This window comes from Calonectris borealis, chromosome 3, assembly GCF_964195595.1.
Source record: "Calonectris borealis chromosome 3, bCalBor7.hap1.2, whole genome shotgun sequence".
In the NCBI taxonomy this organism is placed as follows: domain Eukaryota; kingdom Metazoa; phylum Chordata; class Aves; order Procellariiformes; family Procellariidae; genus Calonectris; species Calonectris borealis.
This window is the reverse complement of record NC_134314.1, coordinates 114,914,314-114,937,640: the sequence shown is the minus strand read 5'-3', so window position 1 is coordinate 114,937,640 and position 23,327 is coordinate 114,914,314. Positions and strand designations below refer to the sequence as shown.

At 55.7% G+C, this 23,327-nt stretch overlaps 2 protein-coding genes across 2 annotated transcripts; one reads left to right on the top strand and one right to left on the bottom strand.

Annotated features, from left to right (window-relative positions):
- The first annotated feature begins 1,950 nt into the window (after window positions 1–1,950).
- On the top strand, window positions 1,951–19,353 carry PEX6 (peroxisomal biogenesis factor 6). The gene is made up of 17 exons (XM_075147409.1): window positions 1,951–2,838; window positions 2,951–3,111; window positions 3,845–3,928; window positions 5,299–5,401; window positions 5,596–5,732; window positions 5,817–5,928; window positions 10,034–10,242; window positions 10,837–11,029; window positions 11,406–11,482; window positions 11,592–11,724; window positions 14,116–14,321; window positions 14,413–14,474; window positions 14,920–15,028; window positions 16,240–16,356; window positions 16,974–17,051; window positions 18,228–18,367; window positions 18,696–19,353. Exons 1-17 carry the CDS (start codon window positions 1,951–1,953, stop codon window positions 18,830–18,832), a joined length of 2,946 nt encoding a protein of 981 aa, XP_075003510.1. The 3' UTR covers window positions 18,833–19,353.
- A 1,407-nt stretch (window positions 19,354–20,760) lies between these two features.
- On the bottom strand, window positions 20,761–23,145 carry GNMT (glycine N-methyltransferase). The gene is made up of 6 exons (XM_075147408.1): window positions 22,877–23,145; window positions 22,592–22,719; window positions 22,070–22,183; window positions 21,422–21,564; window positions 21,143–21,264; window positions 20,761–21,054 (listed from the first exon to the last, which is right to left on the bottom strand). The coding sequence occupies exons 1-6, from the start codon at window positions 23,080–23,082 to the stop codon at window positions 20,883–20,885; spliced, it is 885 nt and encodes a 294-aa protein (XP_075003509.1). The 5' UTR covers window positions 23,083–23,145; the 3' UTR covers window positions 20,761–20,882.
- Window positions 23,146–23,327: the final 182 nt, after the last annotated feature.

Below are 23,327 nucleotides of genomic sequence, written 5' to 3'. Positions count from 1 at the left end.
AGAGTCTGGTGGGGCAATCCTCAGAGCAGGGACAGTCACTCACCTCTTAGCTGCCTGTGCTAAGCCTGGCAGGGAAGTCCTTGCTGTCCTCTGTATGTCACTGTGGTTGTAGCAGTAGTAGGAGTAAGGTAGCACATTCTTCTTGTTGTTGCTTCAGATTTGATCCATCCTGAGATTAGCGGTAGCCAAACCGAGCCAGTGCTGGTTCAGGCCAGGGCTGGTCACGACAGTGTGACAGAAGAAATCCTGACTTACGGCAATGGCTGCTGCTTGTGCACATCTCCACTGCTGCAGTGGGGTTGCCCATGCGAGACCCAGCAGCCATCTTGGTGACTGCATCAGGGCCTGGCTGGCATGAGCTTCCCTCTCTGAGGGGCTCTGGGGGTCCCTCAGCCACAAAGGCTGGGTTTGTTCAGGCGGGAGATCCCTTCGATGTGGCTCGGGCAAGAGGAGTCGGTAACATCAAAGCCACTGTTCAGCCGTCAGTGCTGCGGCATCCTCACTTCAGTTCATCTGGGCTGCCACCTGCAGTGGCACATCCAGATCCTTTCACAGCACCATGCGTACAGCCCTAGCTGGGGACTTAAGCAATCTGCTAAACCAATCATGGAAGAAGGGATGAGGAAAGGGAAAAGGGAATAAAACCAGATTATTTTGGCATCTCTTGGCTTTCACGGGATTGGAGGCTGACTGTCAGACATGCACGTTTGGGGGTTGCATGAAGGCAGTGGGGGTGTCCTGGTGATGGGCCCAGAGCAGGCCAGAACAGAGGAGGCTGCACGGCTGCATTTGCAGAAGCATCTTCATGGTGCCATTTCTGTACAGCTTAGTAATATTCATTTCTAACTGGCATTTTGTCTCGGCCGATCCTCCCAAGCCGCTGGCTGGATTTTCAGGCTGGGAGGTTAAGAAGCAAGTAGGAACGTTTTGTAAGCGCTCCCTCGTGTGGAGCTGGGCGATGGGACACAGCGAGCAGCCCACGAACGGGGAAGGCTGGCTGGAGTCCTAGAGGTAACCAGAAGCCTCACTCCTTCCCCTCAGTCCAACAGACCCCTGTCTATCTGTGGGGCGACATGCAGAGGTGTCTGGATGCAGACTTAAAGAATCCTGCGTGGGTTTGTTTTTCATTACTCGCATCTTGGATCACCATTGGGCACTCGGTACAATGAGCAACCCCTTCCCCAGAGCAAGCCAGGTTCTGGCAGAGGGCATAAGCATTGATCAGAGGCTCTGACTTCCTCCAGATTGCTCCTTTCCAAGGTTAGTTCAGCACTAACGCTAATACAAGCACATTCTTATGAACCAAGTGCACGTATTCAGCCCACAAAATCTCACCAGGTTGGCACTGGTGAGGGCAACCTGCTCTGCTCTGGGTGTGTACCATTTCCTTCTTATTCCACGTTCTGCAGGCGCGAGGCTCAGGGAAGGCAGGGCAGCAAAGGCCTCACCCGCCTTTTTGGCTCTATTCCCCCTCTTTCCCACCTTCCACAGCCTCTGGTTGCGGTACCACTGGAGCCTGAGGAGGATGGGGCCGGTGCTACCGCGCTGCTCTGTGCCCAGGCCGCCAGCCCTCGGCGGCGGCTGGGCCGGGGAATGAGGCCTCGCGGAGGCGCAGCCCTGACGTGAGGCCGCCTCAGCCGCCAGGCGAGGTGTCGTTGCTCGTGGTGCCGCTGCAGGGGGGCTGGCGCGGCCTGGAGGCACCGCCTCCGCCAGCGCCGCTCGAAGCGGGGCCGAGCGGGGGCGCTACTGAGGGAAAGCCGCCGCTCGGCGCCCGTTCTATGGACCCCGGCCCCACGGGGCCGCTCTGCACCGCCGCTCCATGGCCTTGGCGGAGCATGAGGAGGCCCGGCGGCCCGCCCCGCGCCTGCGCGCCGCGCCCTCTCTAGCCGCGCGGCTCTATGGTGGCGGGGCGGGACCGGTCCGCTCCGCCCCGCTCGGCGCCGCGGCTCTATGGCGGTGGCGGTGCTGCGGCCGCTGGACGCCCCGCCGGCGGAGCTGGCGCCGGCTACCGCGCTGCTGCTGGCGCCGCCACCGCTGTGTGCGGCGCTGCGCGGGCGGGGCGGCGGGCTGGTGCTGGCGGTGCGGCCGGCGGGGCGCGGCGGGGCGCAGGCCGTGCTGCTGAGCGCCGTGGCGCTGGAGGCGGGCGGGCGGCGGGGCGCGGAGCTGTGGCTGCGCGGGGCCCTGCTGAGGCGGCTCGGGCTGGCGGCCGGGCGGCGGGTGGCCTTGTGGCCGGTGCGTCGCCCGCCGGCGCTGGCCTGGGTGCTGCTGGGGGCGGCGGGGCGGGCGGGGCGGCCGGCGGGCGGCGCGGTGCTGGTGCGGCGGGGCGAGGCGCTGCCGGGGCCGGGCCCGGGGCCGGGCCCGCTGGTGCTGGAGGCGCGGCCGGCGCTCCAGGGGTTGCTGGGCAACGGCACGCGCACCACCCTCGCCCCTCCGCCGCCCCCGCCGCCGCGCGAGCCCGCGGCCGGCGGCGCCCCCTGCCGGCGCCCCGCCGCGCCGCCCCTCGTCTCCCGCTTCGCCGCCGCCGGGGCCGGAGGGGCGGTGGCGGCGGCGCCGCGGCTGCGGGCGGCCCCCGCCGGCGGGGCGGGCGGCGGCGGGGCCGAGGTGTGGGTGAGCCGGCGCGGGCTGCTGGCGCTGGGGCTCTTCCAGGGGGAATGGGTGCGGGTGGGCGCCGAGGGGGCGGCCCGCGAGCACCTGGCTGCGCTGCTGGCCCGGCCGCCGCCCTGGGAGTACCCGCGGGCCGCCCGCCGCGGCCCGGCCGACGGCGCCGCCCTGCTGGCTCCCGCCCTGGCCTTCAACCTGGGCTGCGACCCCGCCGCCGCCGCACACCTCTGCCTGCGGGTGAGCCGGGGCCGGGGCCGGGCACCTCCGGGGGACGCGGAGGCCTCTGGGCCCGGCGGGCCGGGGATGGCGGCGGCGGCGGGGGTCTCACGGTGCTCTTTCCCCTCTGCAGAGGTACGAAAGATCGGGCGCCGCGGATGGGAAAGGCAGCCGGTCCGTGCTGTCTGTGCCCCCCTTCGCCAAGGAGCTGCGCCTAGAGATCGTCTGCTCGCCGGCCTATAGTGCCCGAGAAGGCTACGACCACGTCCTCTACAAGCACTTTGAAACGCCCCGGTGAGCTGCGTGAGGAGGAGACATGTTTCTGTTTGTGGGGTGTATTCATGAGATGCACCCTTGCTCTGAATTTGTGGCACCCAGATCTGATACACACTCATGATGTGCATATCAACACCTTAATGCAGATGCTGAGTGGTTTTAGAATATCCACTTGTACCATCTTCTCCTCATGAGTGTGCTTCACTTGCACGCAACATCTCTCGTCCTGTCCCTCGGAAGTCATCTTCAAGTCTCCTTCCTCGTGATCTGCCATCCAATGCTGAGGGCTCCCAAGTGCTGCCTGCAAACCTCCATTCTGAGGCATGTTTGTAACCCCAGTTTTCAGCTTTGAATGAAGTTGAGTAATCGGGAAACTGGATGTGTTGCCATCTTCTCTTATGACACCTGCCCCTGAGCCTCTTTCATTCGGCTGTTGAGGCTTTCTGTTGGATTTATACTCAGCTGTTCCAGGGATAAGGAGGCTATTTTGTCTGGAAGAGACACTCTTTAATGGCATTCATCTTCTATACCATTCCCAGAAGGTTCCCTTTACTAGTCTGGATGCGCCTACTCGCGGTGCTTGCTAAATCTTTAAGTGGCTATTTATAGTTTTATTTACAGGAAAGAAGTGAGTTGGTATGAATAGCTACATTCTTTTCTGTAAAAACGCGTGTGGTATGGGGCGGGGAGGACACACAGCCAGAAGGATTTACTCTCTTTCACTGTTGAAACTCCCTGGGTTTTTTTGTAGGCTTGTCCAGGAGGGAGACATCCTGTGTGTTCCAACATTTGGATATGCCGAGTTTTTAGAAGTAAATGCAGACAAATTCCTAAGGTAGGTGGCAAAAAACTGTGGCTCTATTACATGGGTACTGCAAAAGGAAAGATACTTTTCCACTATTGACTCTCTTGAAACAAGACAGTTTATTCCATTCTGATCTGTCCCTGGAGTTTTGAGTTTATCTGCCTTTTATTTTAGGAGCAAGAGGGAAATGTTTTTGTTGGGTTATGGAAGGCTTCAGCTAAGAGAGAGGCCTCCCTTAATCTCGCTCAAACAGTCATGGAGGGAAGAAAGGAAAAAGAGGGAGAGAAACTAGTGGGGAAAAAGAATGAAGAGGAGGAAGGGGTGGTCTGAGGACAGCCAGTGCCACATAAAGAAAGCAAAGTGGAAGCTGCGCTTGTCAACGTGTGACAAAGTGTGAATATAAGCCCTTACAGTTCATGTTAGAATACCTTTCTGTTTGGCCACCAATTCTGCCTGCCTTGGTTTTGCTCTTATGGCTTTGAAACAGTTCTGTGCTAAATGAGAGAAAGTCACCTTTGTATCAGAGTAGGGGTGCTTGCAGCTGGTGTTAATGTAAGTGCTTCAGCTCTGTCACTCAGAGAACTGCCACAGGTAACCGAGGCGTGTGATGCAAAGAATTGCCTTGAATTGTTCATGCAGGATATACCAGCAACATGTTGTAACACTGCTCAGCTCCGCTATGTATTTTAAAATTTAATAGTTTTATAGCACTACTACGATGAGTATTTTCTAGGCTGTTTCTCAGAGGGAGGCAGGACCAGAGGAGGCACAAGTCTTCCATTTGTGGACTTATATGTTAGCTCTGTGGCAAGCCAGAGAAGACAGCAAAGTTCATGAGACCTAAAGAGCTTGGAACTGTGTTGGTGTGCACGTGGTACAATTATTCAGAGGGTGGAGAAAATCCTGGAGGAAACCTCTGCAGATCCCTTAATCTGTCCAGGAGGATATCAATGTAGGAAGAAGTGTTTTTCCTGTGAGGTGTCCAGGGCAGGATGCTTGTAAGTTTCTTATGGTAGTTGGGTGAGTCCTAGTCTGCAGCCTAGAGGACTCTGCGCTGTAAGGTTTTATATGCTGCAGTTGAATCTCTGTGGAGCTGTAGTGAAGGAAGTGATGGCAGAACAGAGAATGTCTTGAGCTCTTAAATAGACGAAATAAGGTTAGTACAGCCGTACTTGTGGACTGAAGGCACCAGCAGAAGCTGTAACTGTTGACAGTCCTGTTGGTCTGTCTGTCCAGACAGCACAGTGGGGTCTGCAGCGGATCCTCCATGTGGGTCCTGGGAGAGGGCAAGAGCATCTCTGCTTACCTGTGCCTTTCAGCTGTCTTCTTGTTGACAACTGTTTTGTTCCTGCCTTCAAAATCTTGACTCAACAATTTAGACTGTTTGTTTTTTCCCTTAGGTGGCCAGAGCTTTACTTCAAAGTGAAGAAGATTTTAGGCATGGTGGAAGGCGAGCAGTCTGAGGGTTACCTGGTGGACACCCAGAACACCTCTCTCTATCTGGTAAGATGCCAGTGGAGAGCAGGGAGGGTGTATAGGAGATCTCAGGCTGAGGTTGCGCTATGGATGATGAAGGTGTCTGTGGAGGCTTGTGTCTCCTACCATTGAAAAATAGCATTTCAGGACAGACTTTGTCACTTGGTACCTGTCTTTTCTCAGGCGGTGTACCACAGAGTGCTATTTTGCCTTCCTCACAGGTGGGTTCAACAAACAGCGCTGTCCCATCTGCCCCAGCCTATAACAGCCATGAGTTCTGGAGCAGTTTGTCTCCTGCTGGACTTTCTGATGTTGTGAAGCGGCTCTGTGATGCTCTTCGGCCTCACCTGAACAGTCGGTGAGTTAGAATTCCTTATAGCAAGCCCCAGGAGAGCTGGGACCCTGCTCCCCAATCACTGGGAGAACTGCCTCTGTGTTACAGGGCAAGTGCACTGAGCGGGGCCGGCAGCGTTCTCCTCTCAGGGCCAAGCGGCAGTGGGAAACTGTTGGCTGTCAGAGCTGTGTGTAGCTGCCTCAATCTCCACCTCTTCAAGGTAATTCCTCCTGCGGTCAGTTGATTGGTGGATTTACAACATACAAAGAATTACGGAAATGTTCTTTAAGTTAGCCATACCAACACCCCTGCTGCAACTGACATGAGCCTACGCAGAAGCTGCTCCCATGCGCACATGCAGACAAAAGGAGTCCGAGTATGCTGAGCTTAGCAGCTCTCTCTGTCACGGATTATGACTGCTGGTGGGCAGAACCTCAAAGCAACCATTTGGCTCAGCCTAAAGGGCTGTCTAGCCCCCTGGCCCATGTCTGAGACTGGCCAGTAACAGATGCTCAGGAAGAGGGCATAAGCGTGAAGAGATGTTTCCTCTGGCGTGTACCCTCCCTCCAGTGCTCCAGAAACAGTAATTTAGAGATCTTTTGGCCCAGGGGGTGCATTTGTACCTTTCTTTACTGACTCTTGCTATTATTGTTGCCAGTCTGATGTACTTTACAGATACTGCAATACACAGTTGTATTTCAGCAGACTAACTTCCTGTCATTTGATAGGGCATTGAGTTGATACTATACCCCAGAGGGTGGCAGTAACTAAAAAATACTGAGAGAAATTGGAGAGGTGATGAGGGCAGGAACTGCAGTGGCATTGGGTGTTTTCAATTGTCTCCGCATAGGTTGGGCAAAAGGCATGTTGGAAAGCGAGGCAGAGATGATGCTGAGATCTTCTCTAGCTGGGTGGGAAGCCTAGAAAAGAAATACAGCCCTTGGTTTCATAACAGCATGTGTGCCAGATCTGGTTCAAAATTTCGCGGCCTGTGGAAGAGCTGCCCTGTAACTGTGTTCACATTCACCATCACCACCCCCCAAGAGCAAAAAAGGCCCCAAATCTTCCATAGCAGTGCTTGGCTTCTGAAAGGGAACAAATGAGATTTCTTTAGAAAGAAAGAATCGGCCAAGATAAGGAAGTGTTACATCTGCTGTGAAGGGGATTGAGGGACAGTGCGCCACAACACAAGGCCACCGCATAGGTCATATTGGGACAGACTTGAGAAGAGTAAATGGAAGACAAAACAGATGAACAGCAGGGAAAGGGCTGTCGCTGAAAACAAGAGGCATTCTTCAAGGGGCACAAACCTGTAGCAGATTAGAGTGAAGGATGGAGTTAGCACACTCTGGGATGACTTCACTACTTGTGAAGAATCCATGTAGTTTTTGCAATGGGAAATCCTGTCCTGTAAACTTCAGAAAGTTACTTGAAGGTGTTACCAAGCATATGGGGAAGGTAACTTGACCAACAGTCTACTTGGGTTTTGAAAAGGCTTTTTGGGAAACTGAGTGGCGGTGGGATATGAGTGAAAGTCCTGGCATGGATAAAGTGCTGGTTAAAGGTTGGGAACAGGATGGGAGTCTTCACAATCAGCAGCGGAGCTCTGCAGGCATCTGCACTGGGAGCTCAGAAATGACCTGGGAAAGGGAGTAAACGGTGATGTGATAGTTTGTTGATAACTGAATTATTAAAGGTAAGACTAGAGGGGAACTTTAATGAGACCAAGTGACTGAGCAGTGAAATGGCAGGTAAAATTCACTGTAGTTGGTTTTACATGGAAAACGATAGATTTCAAGCTGACTATCACCAGTCAGTATCAATAATTTGATTTTATGTCAGTGACTCCATGAAAATTTGGGCTCTGTTCCTCATGTATGTCAAAAATCATATTTTAGGAAACAAACTCAAGAGTAGGTGCTGCTGCTGTGCAGATCCATGTCTTGCCACAGCTTGAATATCGTGCACAGTTCTGGTCTCCCCATCACAAAAGCATAAAGCTGAACTGGAAAAATTCAGAGGAGGACACTGGGAAAGATCGGGGTCTAGACCAGTTTCTGTGTGGTGAACAGCTGAACAGGCTCTTCAGCTTGAAAAATAGAGAACTTAGGGAGAGTTTGTTAGATTTACAAAATCTTGAGTAGTCAGCAGAAAGTGGAAAGTGTTTACTTCTCTCTGTGCCAGCACAAGGCCTGGGGCTGTCAGGTGAAGCTAGTGGGGACAGGCAAGCTAAAGGAGATGGTTCTTTGTGTAGGTAAGAGTATTTGGAGGAGAAATCTACTGTTATGAAACCACATCTGACTGGGAAAATCCCTTTCGGTGGGAATGGTAGGTGCCTGGAAGAGTACTGAAGGGAGAGGATTATGATCTTACTCTTTCTTAAGCAGCCACTTGTGATCATGCTTGGAGACAAAATAGCGGGCTAAATGGACTCTTGGTCTGAACCAATACAGCCGTTCCTATGTTCTTACACCTGTGGCTATACTGGGTGAGCTTCATGGCCAAAATGAGGTCTAGCCCCTGTTTCTGTCCAGCACCGAAGGTTCTGGGCACCAAGGCAGTCTTCACTGACTTGTTAAAAATACTGTTTTCCTTCTGCACACCTCTTTTGTTCGCTCTGACAGTCTGGGTGTACCCCAAAAATGCTTTAATCTCCTTGAATCTGTAGAGATATGTTTGCAAAAGTGAGGGGATTGGAAGTCACCTGGTGACTTTTCTAGGAGAGTTTCTGAAACTCTGAAAGGACTTGGAAGAAGAAGAAAGATGGGAAGAAGAGGACTGGAAGGTTCCTTTTTGTGGAAATAAAACATAGGCTTGCTCCTCTTTTGTGGGTATTTTCAGAGTAAACTCATAGAAAACAAGCTAAGCATTTTGGATATTTGGATTTTCTTCTAATTAGAAGTTGGGTCCTGTTAAATTGACATTACTCTCTTTAACTGTTCTTTTCTATCCAAGTAATGCCGTAACAGTGGGTCAGTGGGGGAGGTGGATACTTGGCCAGCTGCTGTGCAGCTCGTCTTCTGGACATGATCGTTAGTGGTGCTGAGCTCATACTCTTCTGCAGATGTGCCATAGCTCTTGGGATCCAGTACAAGATTGCAGAGACTTCACAGTACATTCAGATCCATGTATTGGGTGTGTTTGGGAGCACTGTGGCACTGCCATGTCCTGGCAGGTGGCCTCAGGTTCTAGTGTGATGTGCTAGGCTACAGCTCTGGTTTTGGCCTTGTGTGCTGCTTTTAAAGACTAACACTCTTAGTATTAAAACCAGAGGTGTTTGCTGTCCATCTTATTCTCCTATCCCAGCTTTTACACTCTACCCTCCTTTTCTCACTTACTGCAATGCTTACATTACCATTCCACCTTCTCTTCCCTTCCTCTGACTGTTCTGCTGGCTCTCCTACCAGGACACAGTAATTCTTCCACACTGTAATCTCCACCACTTGACAATCAGCAGTTTTTTGTCCTTTCTCTCTGCCTTTTGTACTTGCATACAGATACTGCTGCCATTTGGCTGTGCCTGCCACAACCCTAACTGCTGTTTTTTTCTATAGTACAAGGAGCACAGGAGTTCCTCTGCACTGCATCCCTGTCCTTACCCTTTATGTCAGCTCTTGAGCGTTCTCCCTGCTCCAAGCTACCCTTTATGAGGATGAGGCCCAGGAAATCCCAGAGATGGTTTGGCTCTCCCTGTGTGACCTCGCAGCATCAGGAGGCAGCACTGCCTGTTTCCAGCAGCATTCAAGCTGCTGTTCAAGGCTCACCAGTTACCTCTCCCTTCGGATGACTTCATCAAGTGTTTGCTTTGTAAACAGTGTCTGGGCCTCTAGCCATCTCTAACTTTTTTCCCCCTGGCCCCCTTACCTTCTACCTTCCTCTTGCACTTTGAGCCTGTGTGGCTCTGGGTTGAATAGTTTCCTGAGCATCCCCCTCTGCTCTTTGCACTGTTCCTCTGAGACACCTTGTTCTCCCTGTCTTGGCCTTTTCCACGGCTCTCCCATCCCTTCCAGCTTAGGTTGCTGAGCCGTGACATCCACTGTGTCGACTTCTCTGGTCCCTTGGCCTCACCTTTTTCAGACAAGACCCTCCTGCCCCCCTCACATCCTGCAGAGAAGCAAGAAACAGCCATTTTTCCATGCCAGAGAGTACTGAATGTGTCTATTTTGAATATGTCCTGAATGCGTCTCTGAGAAACATTCACTTAGAGCTCCTTTCAGCTGTGAATTGCCCGTGGAAAGCTTTGTGGAAGTGAACATTGTCCTGGGGCCCCTAGCTGTCCATGTTGCAACCGCTGCAGACTGTGTTTTGTGTGGTCTGTCTCGCAGGTTGATTGCGTTAGTTTGTGCAGTGACACTAGTGGAGCCACGGAGGAGAAAGTACAGATGGCCTTCGCCCAAGCCCAGCAGTACCATCCGTGTGTGCTTCTGCTGAAAGATATCGAGGTGCTTGGCAGAGACCGGGACAGGCTAGCAGAGGACGCCAGGGTCATCGCTACTCTGAGACAGCTGCTCCTGGACAGAGACCCAGCACTGAGGTATGGACCCTGCACATTTGCTGTGGGCATCTGAGGTGATTGTTTGCTTCTGCCATTCCTAGGGCAGCAGTCACCGTTACATCAAGGTGACTGATTGCTAATGTGCCCTGTTTTATTTTTAATCCGGTGGAGTCTCTCCCAGACTTGCTTTGTTTACTTCAGAGGGCCCTTGTTCTTCCAGCTTAGTGGCACAGGGAATCAGGAAGCTTTGTTGTCTGAAGCTGGTTTCTGAGTTGTCCAGGTGAGCAAACCCGGCATGTTTGCTGTGAGGCATGCCAAGGGTCACAGAGACCCTGGAAGGGAGCTGGATCCCGGCAGAATCTTGAAGCTGATGACAAATACCAGGGTGCAGGAAGGGAGACATCAAGTGAAGAAATAAGATGTCACTTGAAGGGCCTTGACTTGGAGACAGAGCTCACAAAGCAGTTCAAGGGCAAGCTGGAGGAGAGTGGCTGCAAGACACCTTGGCCAGTACGTGTGCATTTCTCGGAGGAAAGGCTAGCCATTAGAGAGCGACTTGGCATATGCGATGGCAATGTAAGAGGGAAGCTTCCATAGAGCTGAGACGATGCACTGTCCCCATTTTCTCAACAGCCACCCTGTCCTGGTGATTGGCACAACCTGCAAGCCCCAGGATGTTCCTACAGACGTGCAGACTGCTTTCCTTCATGAGGTGAAAATCGAAGCCCCTTCAGAAGAGCAGAGGAGGTCGATGCTGAGCATGCTGACTGCCAGTCTGCCTCTGGGCAAAGAAGTGAGCCTATCCAAGCTGGCCCGCAGGACTGCAGTGAGTGAAACCACAGCAGCGTGTGGAGATGGGCAGTGGGAGTGCAGGGCCAACCTCCCCTACCTAGCCATGGAAAAAAGGGGCAATTCCTACAGCCCAGTCAACTTCTTCAGTGGTTAACCCTGGTCCTCAGACATCAGCTTTAACTGCAGATTTCTAGTGCCTGAGGACTGCACGCCTTTTGCAGAGGTGTTGGCTGATGCTTGGCTCTGCTAGAAGACAGAACCAATAGAAAAAAAAGAAGTTAGAGCCTTTAACCAGGGCACAGAAGCTCAAAGAACAGCTCTGCAAGGAATTTTTCCCCATACACCTTTTATGGCCTAGCTGGAGCTGTGGTCAGGGACTGAACTGATGCTGTTTGTTTCCGCATTCACAGGGTTTTGTGCTGGGAGATTTCTGTGCCTTGTTGTCCCACAGCAGCCGGGCTGCTTGCACCCGCATCCAGGCCTTAAGGTAGCAGAGGCAACAGGGCAGGAGGTGGGGGAGGGCAGGGGCTGCAGCCAGCCTGATAATGCCAGGCGTGGGGCAGAGCCTGAGTCCTTCCCTTTTCTTTCTTTGCCAGTTTTCCAGGCGGACTGACCGAGGAAGTGGAGAGAGATTTTTGCACTGCTGGGTTTCCAGTGCTTGAGGAGGATTTTAGTGTTGCGCTGGACCAGCTGCATGATGCCCATTCACAGGCAGTGGGAGCCCCGAAGGTAGGATGCTGGGTCAGAGGAAGGGGGGTTTGTTCTCCAGATCTGTATGGCTCAAGATACCTCTTGCAGACCTCGCCAGGCAGGGCTGTGCTCTGGCACATTACTTCCTACTGTGCCTTTCCATGTATTCCCCCAGCCTTGAGTGGGAAACAGTCCCACTGTGGGCTTTCCCCCACTAGTGCTTTTCACCCTCTTGGCTTTGAATTTGGTCAGGGAAGCCCTTGCCACTCTAATTGGAGACCACTCAGTTGGCTAGTGCCACAGGGGTGCTAGTTGTGTAGCTCAGCCTTTCGAGAGGCAAAGGCAACCACAGGCTGGCTTCCTTGCTGAGGTGACTCCAGCCACCTGGCATGTGGGAGCAGAGACACTGGGGCACAAGCTGGCGAGGGAGCTTCCCCACGTGTGTGAGAAGCTTTATACTTGATCCTTGGCCTTGGACGCTGCTGGAGCTGGCATGGGCTTTTCTGACAGCTGGGCAGTTGGAAGAGCTTGGGGATTCTTCAGGGAAAGGGACATGGAGTGTCAGAGAAAACCGGCAGAGTCAGCTTCTCGGGAGGGGCGTGATCCGCCTCTGGCAGCTCAGCACGCAGGGAAACAGCATTTGGGGTGATTGTTTTTGCTGGGTAATGTGGTGTTAGGACTGAGCAAAGTGATCGGAGCCTCCTCTCCACGCCCTTGAGTGCGAATGACTGAGCTCAGCACAGGACAGGAAACACTGCGGCCCTAGCAGGATGACACCTGGTGTCATCATCCAGGAGCTACTCTGGGACTTAATTCATTCATAAATTTACTAGAGACTGAAATGAGCTCTGGTTTGAGGTGTTTGCCAAGTTTGCTATACGACTAGTAACACTAGAGCATGCTCGGCAGCAAGCTGTGTGAGTGGGAGCTAATTTTGTTTGTATTTTACAATCCTTTATCAATTTCTTAGTAATTGGCTGTGGTTCAGAAAGCCCATTAGCAGACTTGAATACCCTCAACATACATAACTTTCAATTCCCTGCTCGCATTTTCTGGTTAGTCACACATTTGTTTGCAGTTACAGCTTGATCCTCCTAGAGAGAACTGATTTCAAACCTCCAGTTGCTAGCAGTGTCTTATGATGTTCTCCCCTGAAAACAACCTTGCTGCAATTTTCCAGCTCCCATGCTGATGTCTGTAGAGCTTTTTCTAGCGAGACAGTATAAGCAAGAGTGCAGGGGAGAGGGCAGCTGTTCCATACATTGGCACTGAAGAAGGAGGGTCTGTGATCTTTTGCTTTCAAAGATTTTTTTTCTGGAAATCCTTATCTTGTCTAACCTGATTTTCCTGGTGGACTTGCTGGACAGCTGGAGAAATAGCATGAGATAACATCGTCTCAAGTAGCAAAGGAAAGAGAGCTAAATATTGGCTGAGGGGGAAAGAATTTTGCTCTAGCCTATTTTTAAACTCCCTGTTTGTGCTGGCACCTGTTCTCCACCCAGCCAGCAGCTGCAGGGAAGTGTTTTAGGGCTTCGCTTTCTCTGTGCGTTCCTAGGAGAGCTGCTCTGACTTTCAGGAGGACCTGTCATGCAGACTGTGTCATTCCTGCTATTTCTAAAGCTGTAAGCAGAGCAGCAGCATCCTCCAAGATTGTTTTGCTCAGCATAAAATAACGAAAGTGGCATGGCTCACCCTTCTCAAGTTTGCTGTCTTTCCTGTCTTCACAATGATCCCTTGCATGTTTGCAGTTGACCCCATCCCTATCTATTTCTTGTAAGCATCCATGGACTTTGTTCTTGCATCCCGCCTTTCAGAAGCAGCTAGTTTTCTGTGCAGTGTCCTCCAGGATGTCTCTCTCTCACATCCTCCTTCACATGACGGAGGTACTATTAGCCCAGGTTTTGTCGCTCTGGTGTGAAGCCCTTGCACAGTCTCACCACCCTGGGGGACAAGGTGCACTGAACACAAGTAGCTCGTAATTGCTAGGCCCGGGTTTCTTTCTTTTTCTTTTTTTCTTTCTTATTTTTACCTTCCCTCATGGGTCCCAAGTACTGTCTGCAGCAGGGCTCTCTCCCCACAAAACTGCAGGCAACCCTGGCAGATACTTTCCCTGGAGTATTTTCGCTGACAGGTGATATGAGGTGCAACGGAGGATTGGAGACGAGGCGGCACGCTGCAAGTACAGCTTGCTTGGGAACATGTGCAGTTTGTTTTCCCCATTGCAAAGCTCAGGAGAGGGGAAATGTGGATGCTGGGGGATCCCACCGCCGGGATGGCTGGACAGTGCAGTGTGGAGCTGACTTGCTGCATAGCCAGACACAGCTGATGGCACAAGGGGCTGATGACTAGTACCCCGCTGCAGCAAGAGCTGCCCAGGCATGCTCGGGGCTCAGGAAGAAGTGCTGACAGGGACTTTCCCTCTCTTGGCAGATCCCCTCCGTGTCCTGGCAGGATGTTGGTGGGCTCCAGGAGGTGAAGAAGGAGATCCTGGACACTATCCAGTTGCCCCTGGAGCACCCAGAGCTGCTGTCACTGGGTCTGTGCCGCTCTGGTCTGCTGCTGTATGGGCCTCCAGGGACAGGGAAGACCTTGCTGGCAAAAGCCGTGGCAACCACGTGCGCCATGACGTTCCTTAGGTGAAGAGTGGGGGATCACGCAATGGAACTGACTTTCTCCTGGCAGTGGATGGACATGCTTTAACTGGCTCCCTCTTCTCCTGCCCCACAGTGTGAAAGGGCCAGAGCTCATCAACATGTACGTTGGGCAAAGCGAGGAGAACGTGCGTAATGGTGAGGAGATGCATCCTGCTCCTGCATGTGGGAAGATGGGGCTTTTCTGTGGTGCTGGAGGGAAGGAGGTAGTGCTTAAACCCCTCATCCCAACTCCCACCCACAGCTGCCAGCAAGGGCAAACCCAGCTGTCTCCTACACCCAGTCTGTTCCCTGCCTCGCTGCAGCTTCCCCTCCTGCTCTCTCTGCTCCTGTTGCTCTTGTCCCTGGTGTTCCTGATGGGACAGCAGCCCCCTACAGACACAGCTGAGCCTCGGCGCCCATCGTGCTGGATGCTGCCTGTCCCTGCTCCTACTGAGCCCCTCAGGCAGGAGCAGGTGGTGGTGGTGAGGCAGTGGACAGCTGGTTTCCATCCACAGCTCTTCCTTGCTGTTGATATAGCAGGTCCTGTTGCTGTTGACTGCTCCTCCAGGTCTTTCTCACCTTTTGTGCTGTCTCCTCCCAGTGTTTGCCAGAGCCAGGGCTGCTGCTCCCTGCATTATCTTCTTTGATGAACTGGATTCCCTGGCCCCCAGTCGTGGGCGGAGTGGAGATTCAGGGGGTGTCATGGACAGGTGAGTGAGCATCATGTGTCCTTGGGAGAGCAGCATACCTGCCTCAGCTGGGGCATGCACAGGATTGCCCTGTGAGGCAAAGTCCATCCCAACTCTTTCTCTACTTTTTCCCTCCCTGCTCCCTTCAGCTCCTCTGCATGGCCTGTCTCCTCTCTCTGGACATTAGTACTGCTGTTTGCATTGCCGCAGATTCCCGATTGCCCAAGCTTGTTGTGCAAACATTTGGTTAAGACAGAGTCTGCTCCAGCTGCTTCTGTGGTTGCCAGCTGCTCCCTTTGGCCTCTCCAAGGTCATCCTTTACACCCCTGCCGTGCTCTCCTCCTATTAGCTGCTGTTTCCCTGCAGTGGGAAACTTTTCAGCTGCCTCTGGTAGAAGCAAAGTATGTACAGCTTGGAGATACCCAGAAACAGGGTTATTTCCCCCAGGCCTCTTCTGCTGAGCTGATAGTCCCCATCCAATCTTCCTCTCAATCCATGAGGGGTTCTGCAGAGTTTTCCAGTGACACCACGTGCTCCCGGCATCCATCTCCACACACACAAACCAACAGCTCTGGAAGGGGCTGGATATGGTGCCCATTGGTTGCCTCAGGTGATCCCAGAACCTGGTGGAGATACCCCTGTTCCAGGAGGTCTGTGCAGCACCGAAGTACTGTGCTGCCAGACCAGCTTAAGCCCCCTGGCCGCAGAACTAGATCTGCAATGTGTGGCGTTCACCACCCTGAGAAGTGTTTGGCAGTGTCACTGGCTTGCCCGGGTGTCCCCAGCATGGACTGACAGGGCAGTCTTGCAGCTGAACTTGCAGTACCACATTAGCGGGGAGAGTTAGGGCCAGCCAGGACATCTGAGTGGGGAACCTAAGCCATAGCCATGCCTGCCTGCCTATGTTTGGTCTGTGTTGCCAGTGTCTGATAGCAAGTGTAAGCACGTGTGGCCATCCTGGAAGGGTTCAGAGCCAAGCACAATCCTGAAGGATTGTCTTGGTACTGAGGGTTTGCACTCATTTTGCAATGAGCCCACACGCTCACTGGCTGCACTCAAAGAAAGTCTGGATGGCTGTGTCAGGGCTCTTCAGGGAAGAGAAATATGAGCTGAAGTCTAAGACATGGACCTGCCAGTGGCTTCACTTATTCCTCTTTTCATTTGGTGGCTGAGGGTGACAGTGGGTGACTTGCCAAGGCCTAGTTGTGACCGTCCTGTCTTACTCCCTGCAGAGTTGTCTCACAGCTCCTGGCTGAGCTTGATGGCCTTCATTCCACCAGAGAGGTATTTGTCATCGGAGCTACGAACAGGCCTGACCTCCTGGACCCAGCTCTGCTCCGGCCGGGCAGGTATGTCACGTCCTACCGTGCCTCGTGCCAGGGTAGTTCCCCGGAGTTCCTCAGGCAGTGATGAGCTGGACTGTGTCCCCACCATGTTCCCTCCACAGAGACTGTCCCTAAAGCCCCCTGGCCCTGGCTTGTGGGGGAGATAGGAAGCCAAGAAGAGGCCAGTGCCTATGGCTGTAGCAGCAGCACAAGATACCACTGCTTGTTATTACCCACCACTCTGGTTATTGCCGCAGCAGCACAGCAGGGCAATAAGGGACCTGCTGTGGCACCAAACTGGTAGGAGGAATTGGTCCCTCAGGGCCTGTTTTGCAGAGCTGCCCCCCAGCCTGTCCTTGTGCCTGTGGCTTGCCCATCCTGGGGCAGGACTTTGTATCTGCTCTTGTTGGACCTCAAGTGGTTCCTGTCAGCCCATTTCTCCAGCCTGCCCGGTCCCTCTGAAGAGCAGCCCTGCCCTCCAGCACACTGACTGCTTCCCCCCCGCGCTTTGTATCATTCACGAACATGGCAGCAAAAGGAGCTGCCCCAGGGCCACTGTTCAGTTTCCGATGCACAGGGCTGAGCACCAGTGGCAAGTTTGTCTTGGCCTGTTCTCGACTGTCTCTTCTCTCTGCTGACAGGTTTGACAAGCTGGTCTATGTGGGCATAAACGAAGACCGGGAGTCGCAGCTGCAGGTGCTGAGCACCATCACCAGGAAGTGAGTGACCCTGTGCTCTCGCAGCAGCCTTCCACCAGCCTCCAGTGGGTTGCAGCCTTCCTGGGGTTGATGGGTAGTGTGCTGCAGCTTGGCTTCATGTCTGAGCCCTGGGGAGCACCTGAGTCACTGACCCACAGCCAGCAGGTAGGGGAAGAGGATGGGGCAACCTCCAGAAGCAGAACTGGGGCTGGTTTTCCTACAAGATGGGAGCAGCTCAGCTGGCTGTCCAAGTGGAGGGGTTGGTAGAGTTCTCCAGTCACCATGCCCACATGCTCTTCTTGAGGAGCTCAGCCAGATCCTAACAGTGTGATGAGACTGCAGCGCAGCAACATGGCAGGAAGTGCCCATTTGCTTCCTGCAAGAGTTACCCTAGCACATCTCCTGCTCTTTGCAGGTCCCAAGGGTGAAGGCAGCTCCATTCATCTTGCTGCCTCTCCTCCTGTGATGCTGAGGGGTGTTCAGCCTGTGCTCTGTATGTCTTTCCAAACGCTGGTTGTGTGGGATCACCAAGCAGCAGGGTTTGGCTGCTTCCCCAGCTGCTCTGAGCTCCTGAGAGCATCTCTGGAGGGAGAAAAGCAAGCCCTGCAATTCAGGTGCAGAGGTACCACCCACCACAGCTGGGTGAGCAGCTGTGAATCTGCCTTTGCAGGGACTTTCATGGATAGCTGTGATTGCTGCTGCCTTTGACAATAAGTTAGCAGGAGAGGTGAGGGCGTGGGCTGGCTGCGAGCATCTTTTCACACCATGTGGCTTGGCAGTCATGCCCTCCAGTACCGTGCTGTTGTTCGTGCTGAAGGAGGCTCACTGTCTGCAGCGTGTCTCTGATGGGATGGTTTGGTGTTACAGTGGTTTCTACTGTCTGTAATTAAACATGTTCTTATCCAGCCCTGGCTGTAGGCTGTTCCCAGGCAGGGAACAGCCTGAGTGAGAACTCAAAGTTGCCTTTGATCCTGCTTAGTAGGAGAGAGGACCTTGCTGTGGGGATGTTTCAAAGAGAAGTGACTGCATTGAAAAAACAAACCAACCCCTTTGATTTTTTTGGAGCATGCAGAGCACAGTATAGAAGTGGCTAAACACAGGGCCTCCGATTCCTCCTGCCCAGTCACGCTGGCTGCTGCGTGTCTCCTGGTCTGTTTTTTCTATGGTTTTTACACCTGCAGTTTTCTCTCTTGGCAGGTTTAAACTGGATCCTTCCGTGAATCTCACCACCATCCTAGAAAAATGCCCGGCTCAGCTGACAGGAGCAGACATCTATGCCCTGTGCTCAGATGCCATGATGTGTGCTGTCAAACGCAAGGTGGAATGGATCGAGGAAGGTAGGAGCCCAGCCCCTACCTGTCCCACGTGTTGGGGCGGCCCAGCACAGGGGCAGAGAGGAGAGTTACCACTACCGGTAACTGGTCTGTGTGAGAAGAGCCTCGACGGCTTTGGGACCAACGTCTGAATACTAGGCTCTGTGTTACTGGCAGGCAGGCAGTTTCTGCAGATGTGATCATCTTCACCACCAGTGCTTGGCCCCCAGGGGAAGGACAGAGACACAGGTTTTCCTTCCAGCCTCTCTGGTGGCTGGAGGGGGGCTGTTGGATCTTGCCAGCCATCCCTGCGCTTGGCTCTCAGCCTTTTCCTGTTCTCTCTCTCATGCAGGGCTGGATACCGAGAGTTCTGCTCTGATCCTGACCATGGAAGACTTCCTGCAGGCTGCTGCGAGGTTGCAGCCCTCAGTCTCTGAGCAGGAGCTGCTCAGGTACAGACTCATCCAGCAGAAGTTTGCTGCCTGCTAATGCTCAGCAGAGCTGAGTCTGGAGGAGTGATGAGGACAGTGTGTTAAGGGGTGCGAGAGAGCAGCCACAAACAGGCACCCACCTACTCTTCTCTGATGACTCCTGGGCGCCCTTCTTTCGAGCTTGGGTGGAAAAAGTGGCTGTGCAGTTTCTTGAGCCAAAGCCTGGTGGAAGCGCTGCTCTGCTCAGCCAAGCTGGTGGTGGGTTCTGCAACGGGTCCCTCACATCTTGGGGAGCACTTCGTGGCTGCTGGGAACATACCAGGGTGACTTCCCCACAGGGAGGAAGCTGAGTCTCATGGTTGTGGGCAACGTAGGAGTGTCTCCATGGGTGACAGCATTGGTGGGGAGCAAGGCCCAAACTGCACCCAGTTTGGCAGCAAGAGCAGGGCTGGAGGCAGTTGCTTGTTGGGGTGTCAGCCCCCAGTGAGGGGTGCTGGCCAGAGGGCAGCAGGACACAGGGCACTGCTGCTGCAGCTGGCCTGGGAACTCTGAATAAATACAGGGTTTTGGCACTAGGTATTCGCTGCCTGGCCTCAGGTCTTTACTTGCTGATGGTGTCTGTGGGCTCAGGAAAGTCCCTGTGGGCCCCTGGGCAGGCTGGGTGTTGCAGAGAAACGATTCCTCTGCAGGTAGAGGGGGGAGCACACCCACGAACTGGGCTGGGGCCACCCTCGTCCAGCAAAGGTTGCCAGAATGGCTGGAGCCCACGGTGGATGAAGAGAGACTGAGGGAGTGGGGTTTGCTCAGCTGGGAGCTGAGCTCCCTCTGCAGAGGCAGCCCAGTTCTTCCTGGAGGCGCTGGGCGACAGGACAAGAGGCAGTGGGGGCAACTGGCAACAAGTGAAATTCCCACCGGATACTAGGAAAGACTTTTCACAGGGAGAGGGAGGGCTCCAGCCTTGGAAATAATCAGCCCAGAGCTGCCCTGTCTGTGCTAACTTGTGCTGAGCACCAGTTGCCCCAGACCCCCCCTGAAGGCCCGTCTCACCTCCTGCAGCCTCGTGGCAGCTGCCAGCATGATTGCCTATGCCCTCTTCCTGGCCTTTGCCAAGGATGCTAAATAAATCCCCACTTGAGCCGCGTGCAGCAGCCGGCTGGCCGGCAGCTGCCTCTGCCTTTGCCAGGTCCCCACAGGTGCTGGTGCAGCTCATGGGCAGCCCCACGTTAAGGCAGGGGCTTGTGTGTGCCCCAGCCCCAGGGGTCGTTGCTCCCAGGCTTTGCCCTGCTGCTGTCTGCACCGAGACTGCTGGGTCTTGTCCCTGAGCCAAGCATGGCTGGTGAAGACCACCTCCCCACCGAGCTCCTCCCCGAAGGGCTGGTTCTTCAGCAGCTGCAGCCGTTTTGTGCATGAAGACCCAGCTGACGCGTGCCTCAAGCCGTGTTGCTCTGGCTCTGGCACCGGAGCGTGTTCAGGCAGAGCTGTCCCTGACCGCAACGCGGTGCTGGATTTGGCCACCACCTCTTCCCCAGGGCGGGCAAGGAGGGAGCTGCAGCCACAGCAAAAGCCCTGGTGGGGTGTGTGGAGCCTTCCCACCCTGGTGGGCGCCCCATAGGGAGGTGGGCACCCCTGGATGGGGCTGAGGGGTGTTAAGAAAAGGGGTCAGCACCTGGGTGGGGGAGTGCAAGGGAGAAAACTGGTTGCAATACACCCCCGTGAATGGTGCTGCAGTGGGCTCAGCAGTGATGTGCAACCACCTGGGAGCCAACCCACCCTTGCCTCCGCTTCAATGGGAGCCCCAAACCCCAGACCACAGGCATGACTGGCACCTGTAGCCAGGAGCTTGGGGGTGAGGCTGTGCCTGCACCCACCCCATGCTCCCCCCAGGCTCGGGAGCTTCCTTCCCTGGGAGTCCTGAGGCGGCTGTGGCTGTCCCCCTAGCCCCGTACCCTGCCCATACATGGATACACGGACACACGGACCACGGGCTCCGGTAGCTCTCATGAGTACTCTTAATTCCCAGGCGGCTCTCAGTGATGTCCCCAGCCCCCTGCTTGAACCTAGAGCCGCTTGCAGCTCTCAGCCACCACAGTCTCGTCTCCGTGGCCTCCTCAGGCTGTCTTCTTCACAACGTGGATGAAGTAGCAAGGGATGTGGGCCTGCCCCGGCGTGTAGGGCTGGAAGTCGCCCAGGACGCTGTGCTGGCACTTCCCCTGGAAGGCACCCTTCAGCAGGGTCGTGAAGGCCTCCAGCCGGTGTGGGTAGTATGAGAGCCGAAACTTGCTGCAAGGAGGCAACGATGGTGAGGTGGGGGGACAGTGGGGCACGGCGCCAGCCCTGTGCTGGGAGCCACCCCTGCAGCCCCTCTCACCTCAGCTCTGGGGCTTCCCCCACCTCGGTGGGGGGGACCTGCACTGTGTAGTCCAGGGTCACCATGTGCGCCTTGTTGTTTACCAGCAGCACTGAGGTGGTGATGTCCTTGGTCAAGTCACTCTGGGGACCGCAGGAGGATGTCTGTGTCCTGCGGGGACACAGTGGCCCCCAGCCTGGGCACAGCCCTGCTCCCTGCCCTGCCTGGCCCCCTCAAGGCCAGGGGGCTGGGGTTGGGGCAGAGGGGAGTGGGCTAGGGCAGGGTCTGCCAGCCACCCACCTTGTAGTAGATGTTCTTGCCAGGCGGCGCACAGCCCGTGGCCAGGATGTGATCGTAGTTGCGGTGGTCAATGACCAGGACACCCCCGGGCCGCACCATGCTGGCAATGTTCCTCAGGGCCAGCTTGTGGTCACTCTGGTCCCCTGGGGAGGAAACCGTGGCGTCCCCAGGCACTGGTTGTACCCATGGCACAGCCCATGGGGCCCCATCTTGCACACACCCCCCCCCCTCCCCCCCCTCCACCCCAACTATCCCCCACCTCCTGTCTCAGCTTGGAGAACCCACAGCCCCACCCATGGTATGAGCTCAGGCACGTTCTCAGCCTCACTGGGGCAGAGCACGCCTTGTGGGGAACCCACCACCCCACTTGTGGCACAAGTCTGGGTGTGTCTCCAGCCTTGCCAGAGATGTGACATAGATGCATACAGCTCCAGCACCACCACGGGACCCAATGGCCCCACTCATGCCACAAACTGCAGCATGTTCTCAGCCTCCCTGGAGACATGCCATGACACAGCAACTCCACCATGTGTAATCCACTGGCCCACTTATGGCATGAGTTAGGGCATGTTCTCAGCCTGCTGGGAGATGCTCTGCACACGTGCATAGGTACCCTCCCTCTGCAACCCCCACTCCCCCCCAACTCACCTTTGAAGTCAGGCAGGTGCGCGAAGGAGTTGCCCAGGCAGATGACTGCGTCAAACCCGTCCCCTGGCTTCTCCAGGTCCTTCTCTAGTGTGAGCCAGTTGGCCTCCTCGATGACTGCAGCACAGGGGAGCAGATGAGGGCAGGGACACCCCACCTACCCAACAGCCTTCCCTGCATGCAAGACCCCCACTCCAGCATCACCCAGCCCTTCCTTGGCCCTTGCGGGTGCTGGATCCAGCCTGGGGCCAGGCGGCAGGTGAGGGCCATGGCCTGGGCTTGCCGAGCAGAGCCAAGCAACCAGCGCCAGCAGCTCCCTGCCTGTCCCTGCAGCAAGGCCACCCGGCCAGCAGCACCCACGCGAGGGGCCCGAGCACCTCGATGGGCCGGGGACAGCATGCGAGGGGCCTGGCGCCCCGCGGGAGGGCCGGGGGAGCCACGGGAGGGGCTCAGGGCAGAGGCCCGCAGCACCGGGGTGGGGTGTTGGTGTCCGCACGCCCCTCCCGGCCCCCGCGGCTCCCGCACCCCATCGGTCGAAGGGCTCCTCCTTGCGCCGCTCCCAGCGCTCCTTCAGCGCGTACTTGAGCATCTTGTCGCTGGCATCAACGCTGGTCACCTGGAAGCCCTCCTCGAGCAGCATGATGGAGTCCACCCTGGGGACACGGCTGTCAGCGGGGCCGGGGGTAGCTGAGGGGTCTGGGGGGCTTGGGGGGAGGGGGGACGCTGGGGACGGCCGGGGGCAGCGGGGCCCAGGGTAGCCCCGGGGGGGGGAACCTGGGAGGCGGGCGGGCGCGGGGCGCGGTGCCTCACCCGGTGCCGCAGGCCACGTCGAGGACGGAGCGGCAGCGGTGCTGGCGGAGCAGCGCCAGGAGCCAGCTGCGGTACTCGGCCGTGCGGCCCCGCGTGTCCCCGATGTACAGCTGCCAGACGCGGGCCGCCCGCCCGTCCGCGTACTGGTCCGGCAGTCCCTCCGCCGCCACCCCCAGCGACCGCGTCCGGTACACGCTGTCCACCATCCCGCCGACACGGACACGGACACGGCCCCGGCCCCGCTCCGGCCCCGGCCCCGGCCCCGCTCCGGCCCCACTGCGCCGCGCCCCCGCCACCGCGCCTCCACGCCCCGCCCCCGCCGTCCCGCCAATCCCCGTCGCCGCCAGCCGCCCCGCCAATCCCCGCCGCCTCCGCCCCCGGAGGACCCGCCAATCTCCGCTCCCACCGCCCCCTCCCGCCACGCCCCGCGGCGGCCCCGACCTTTGGCTCG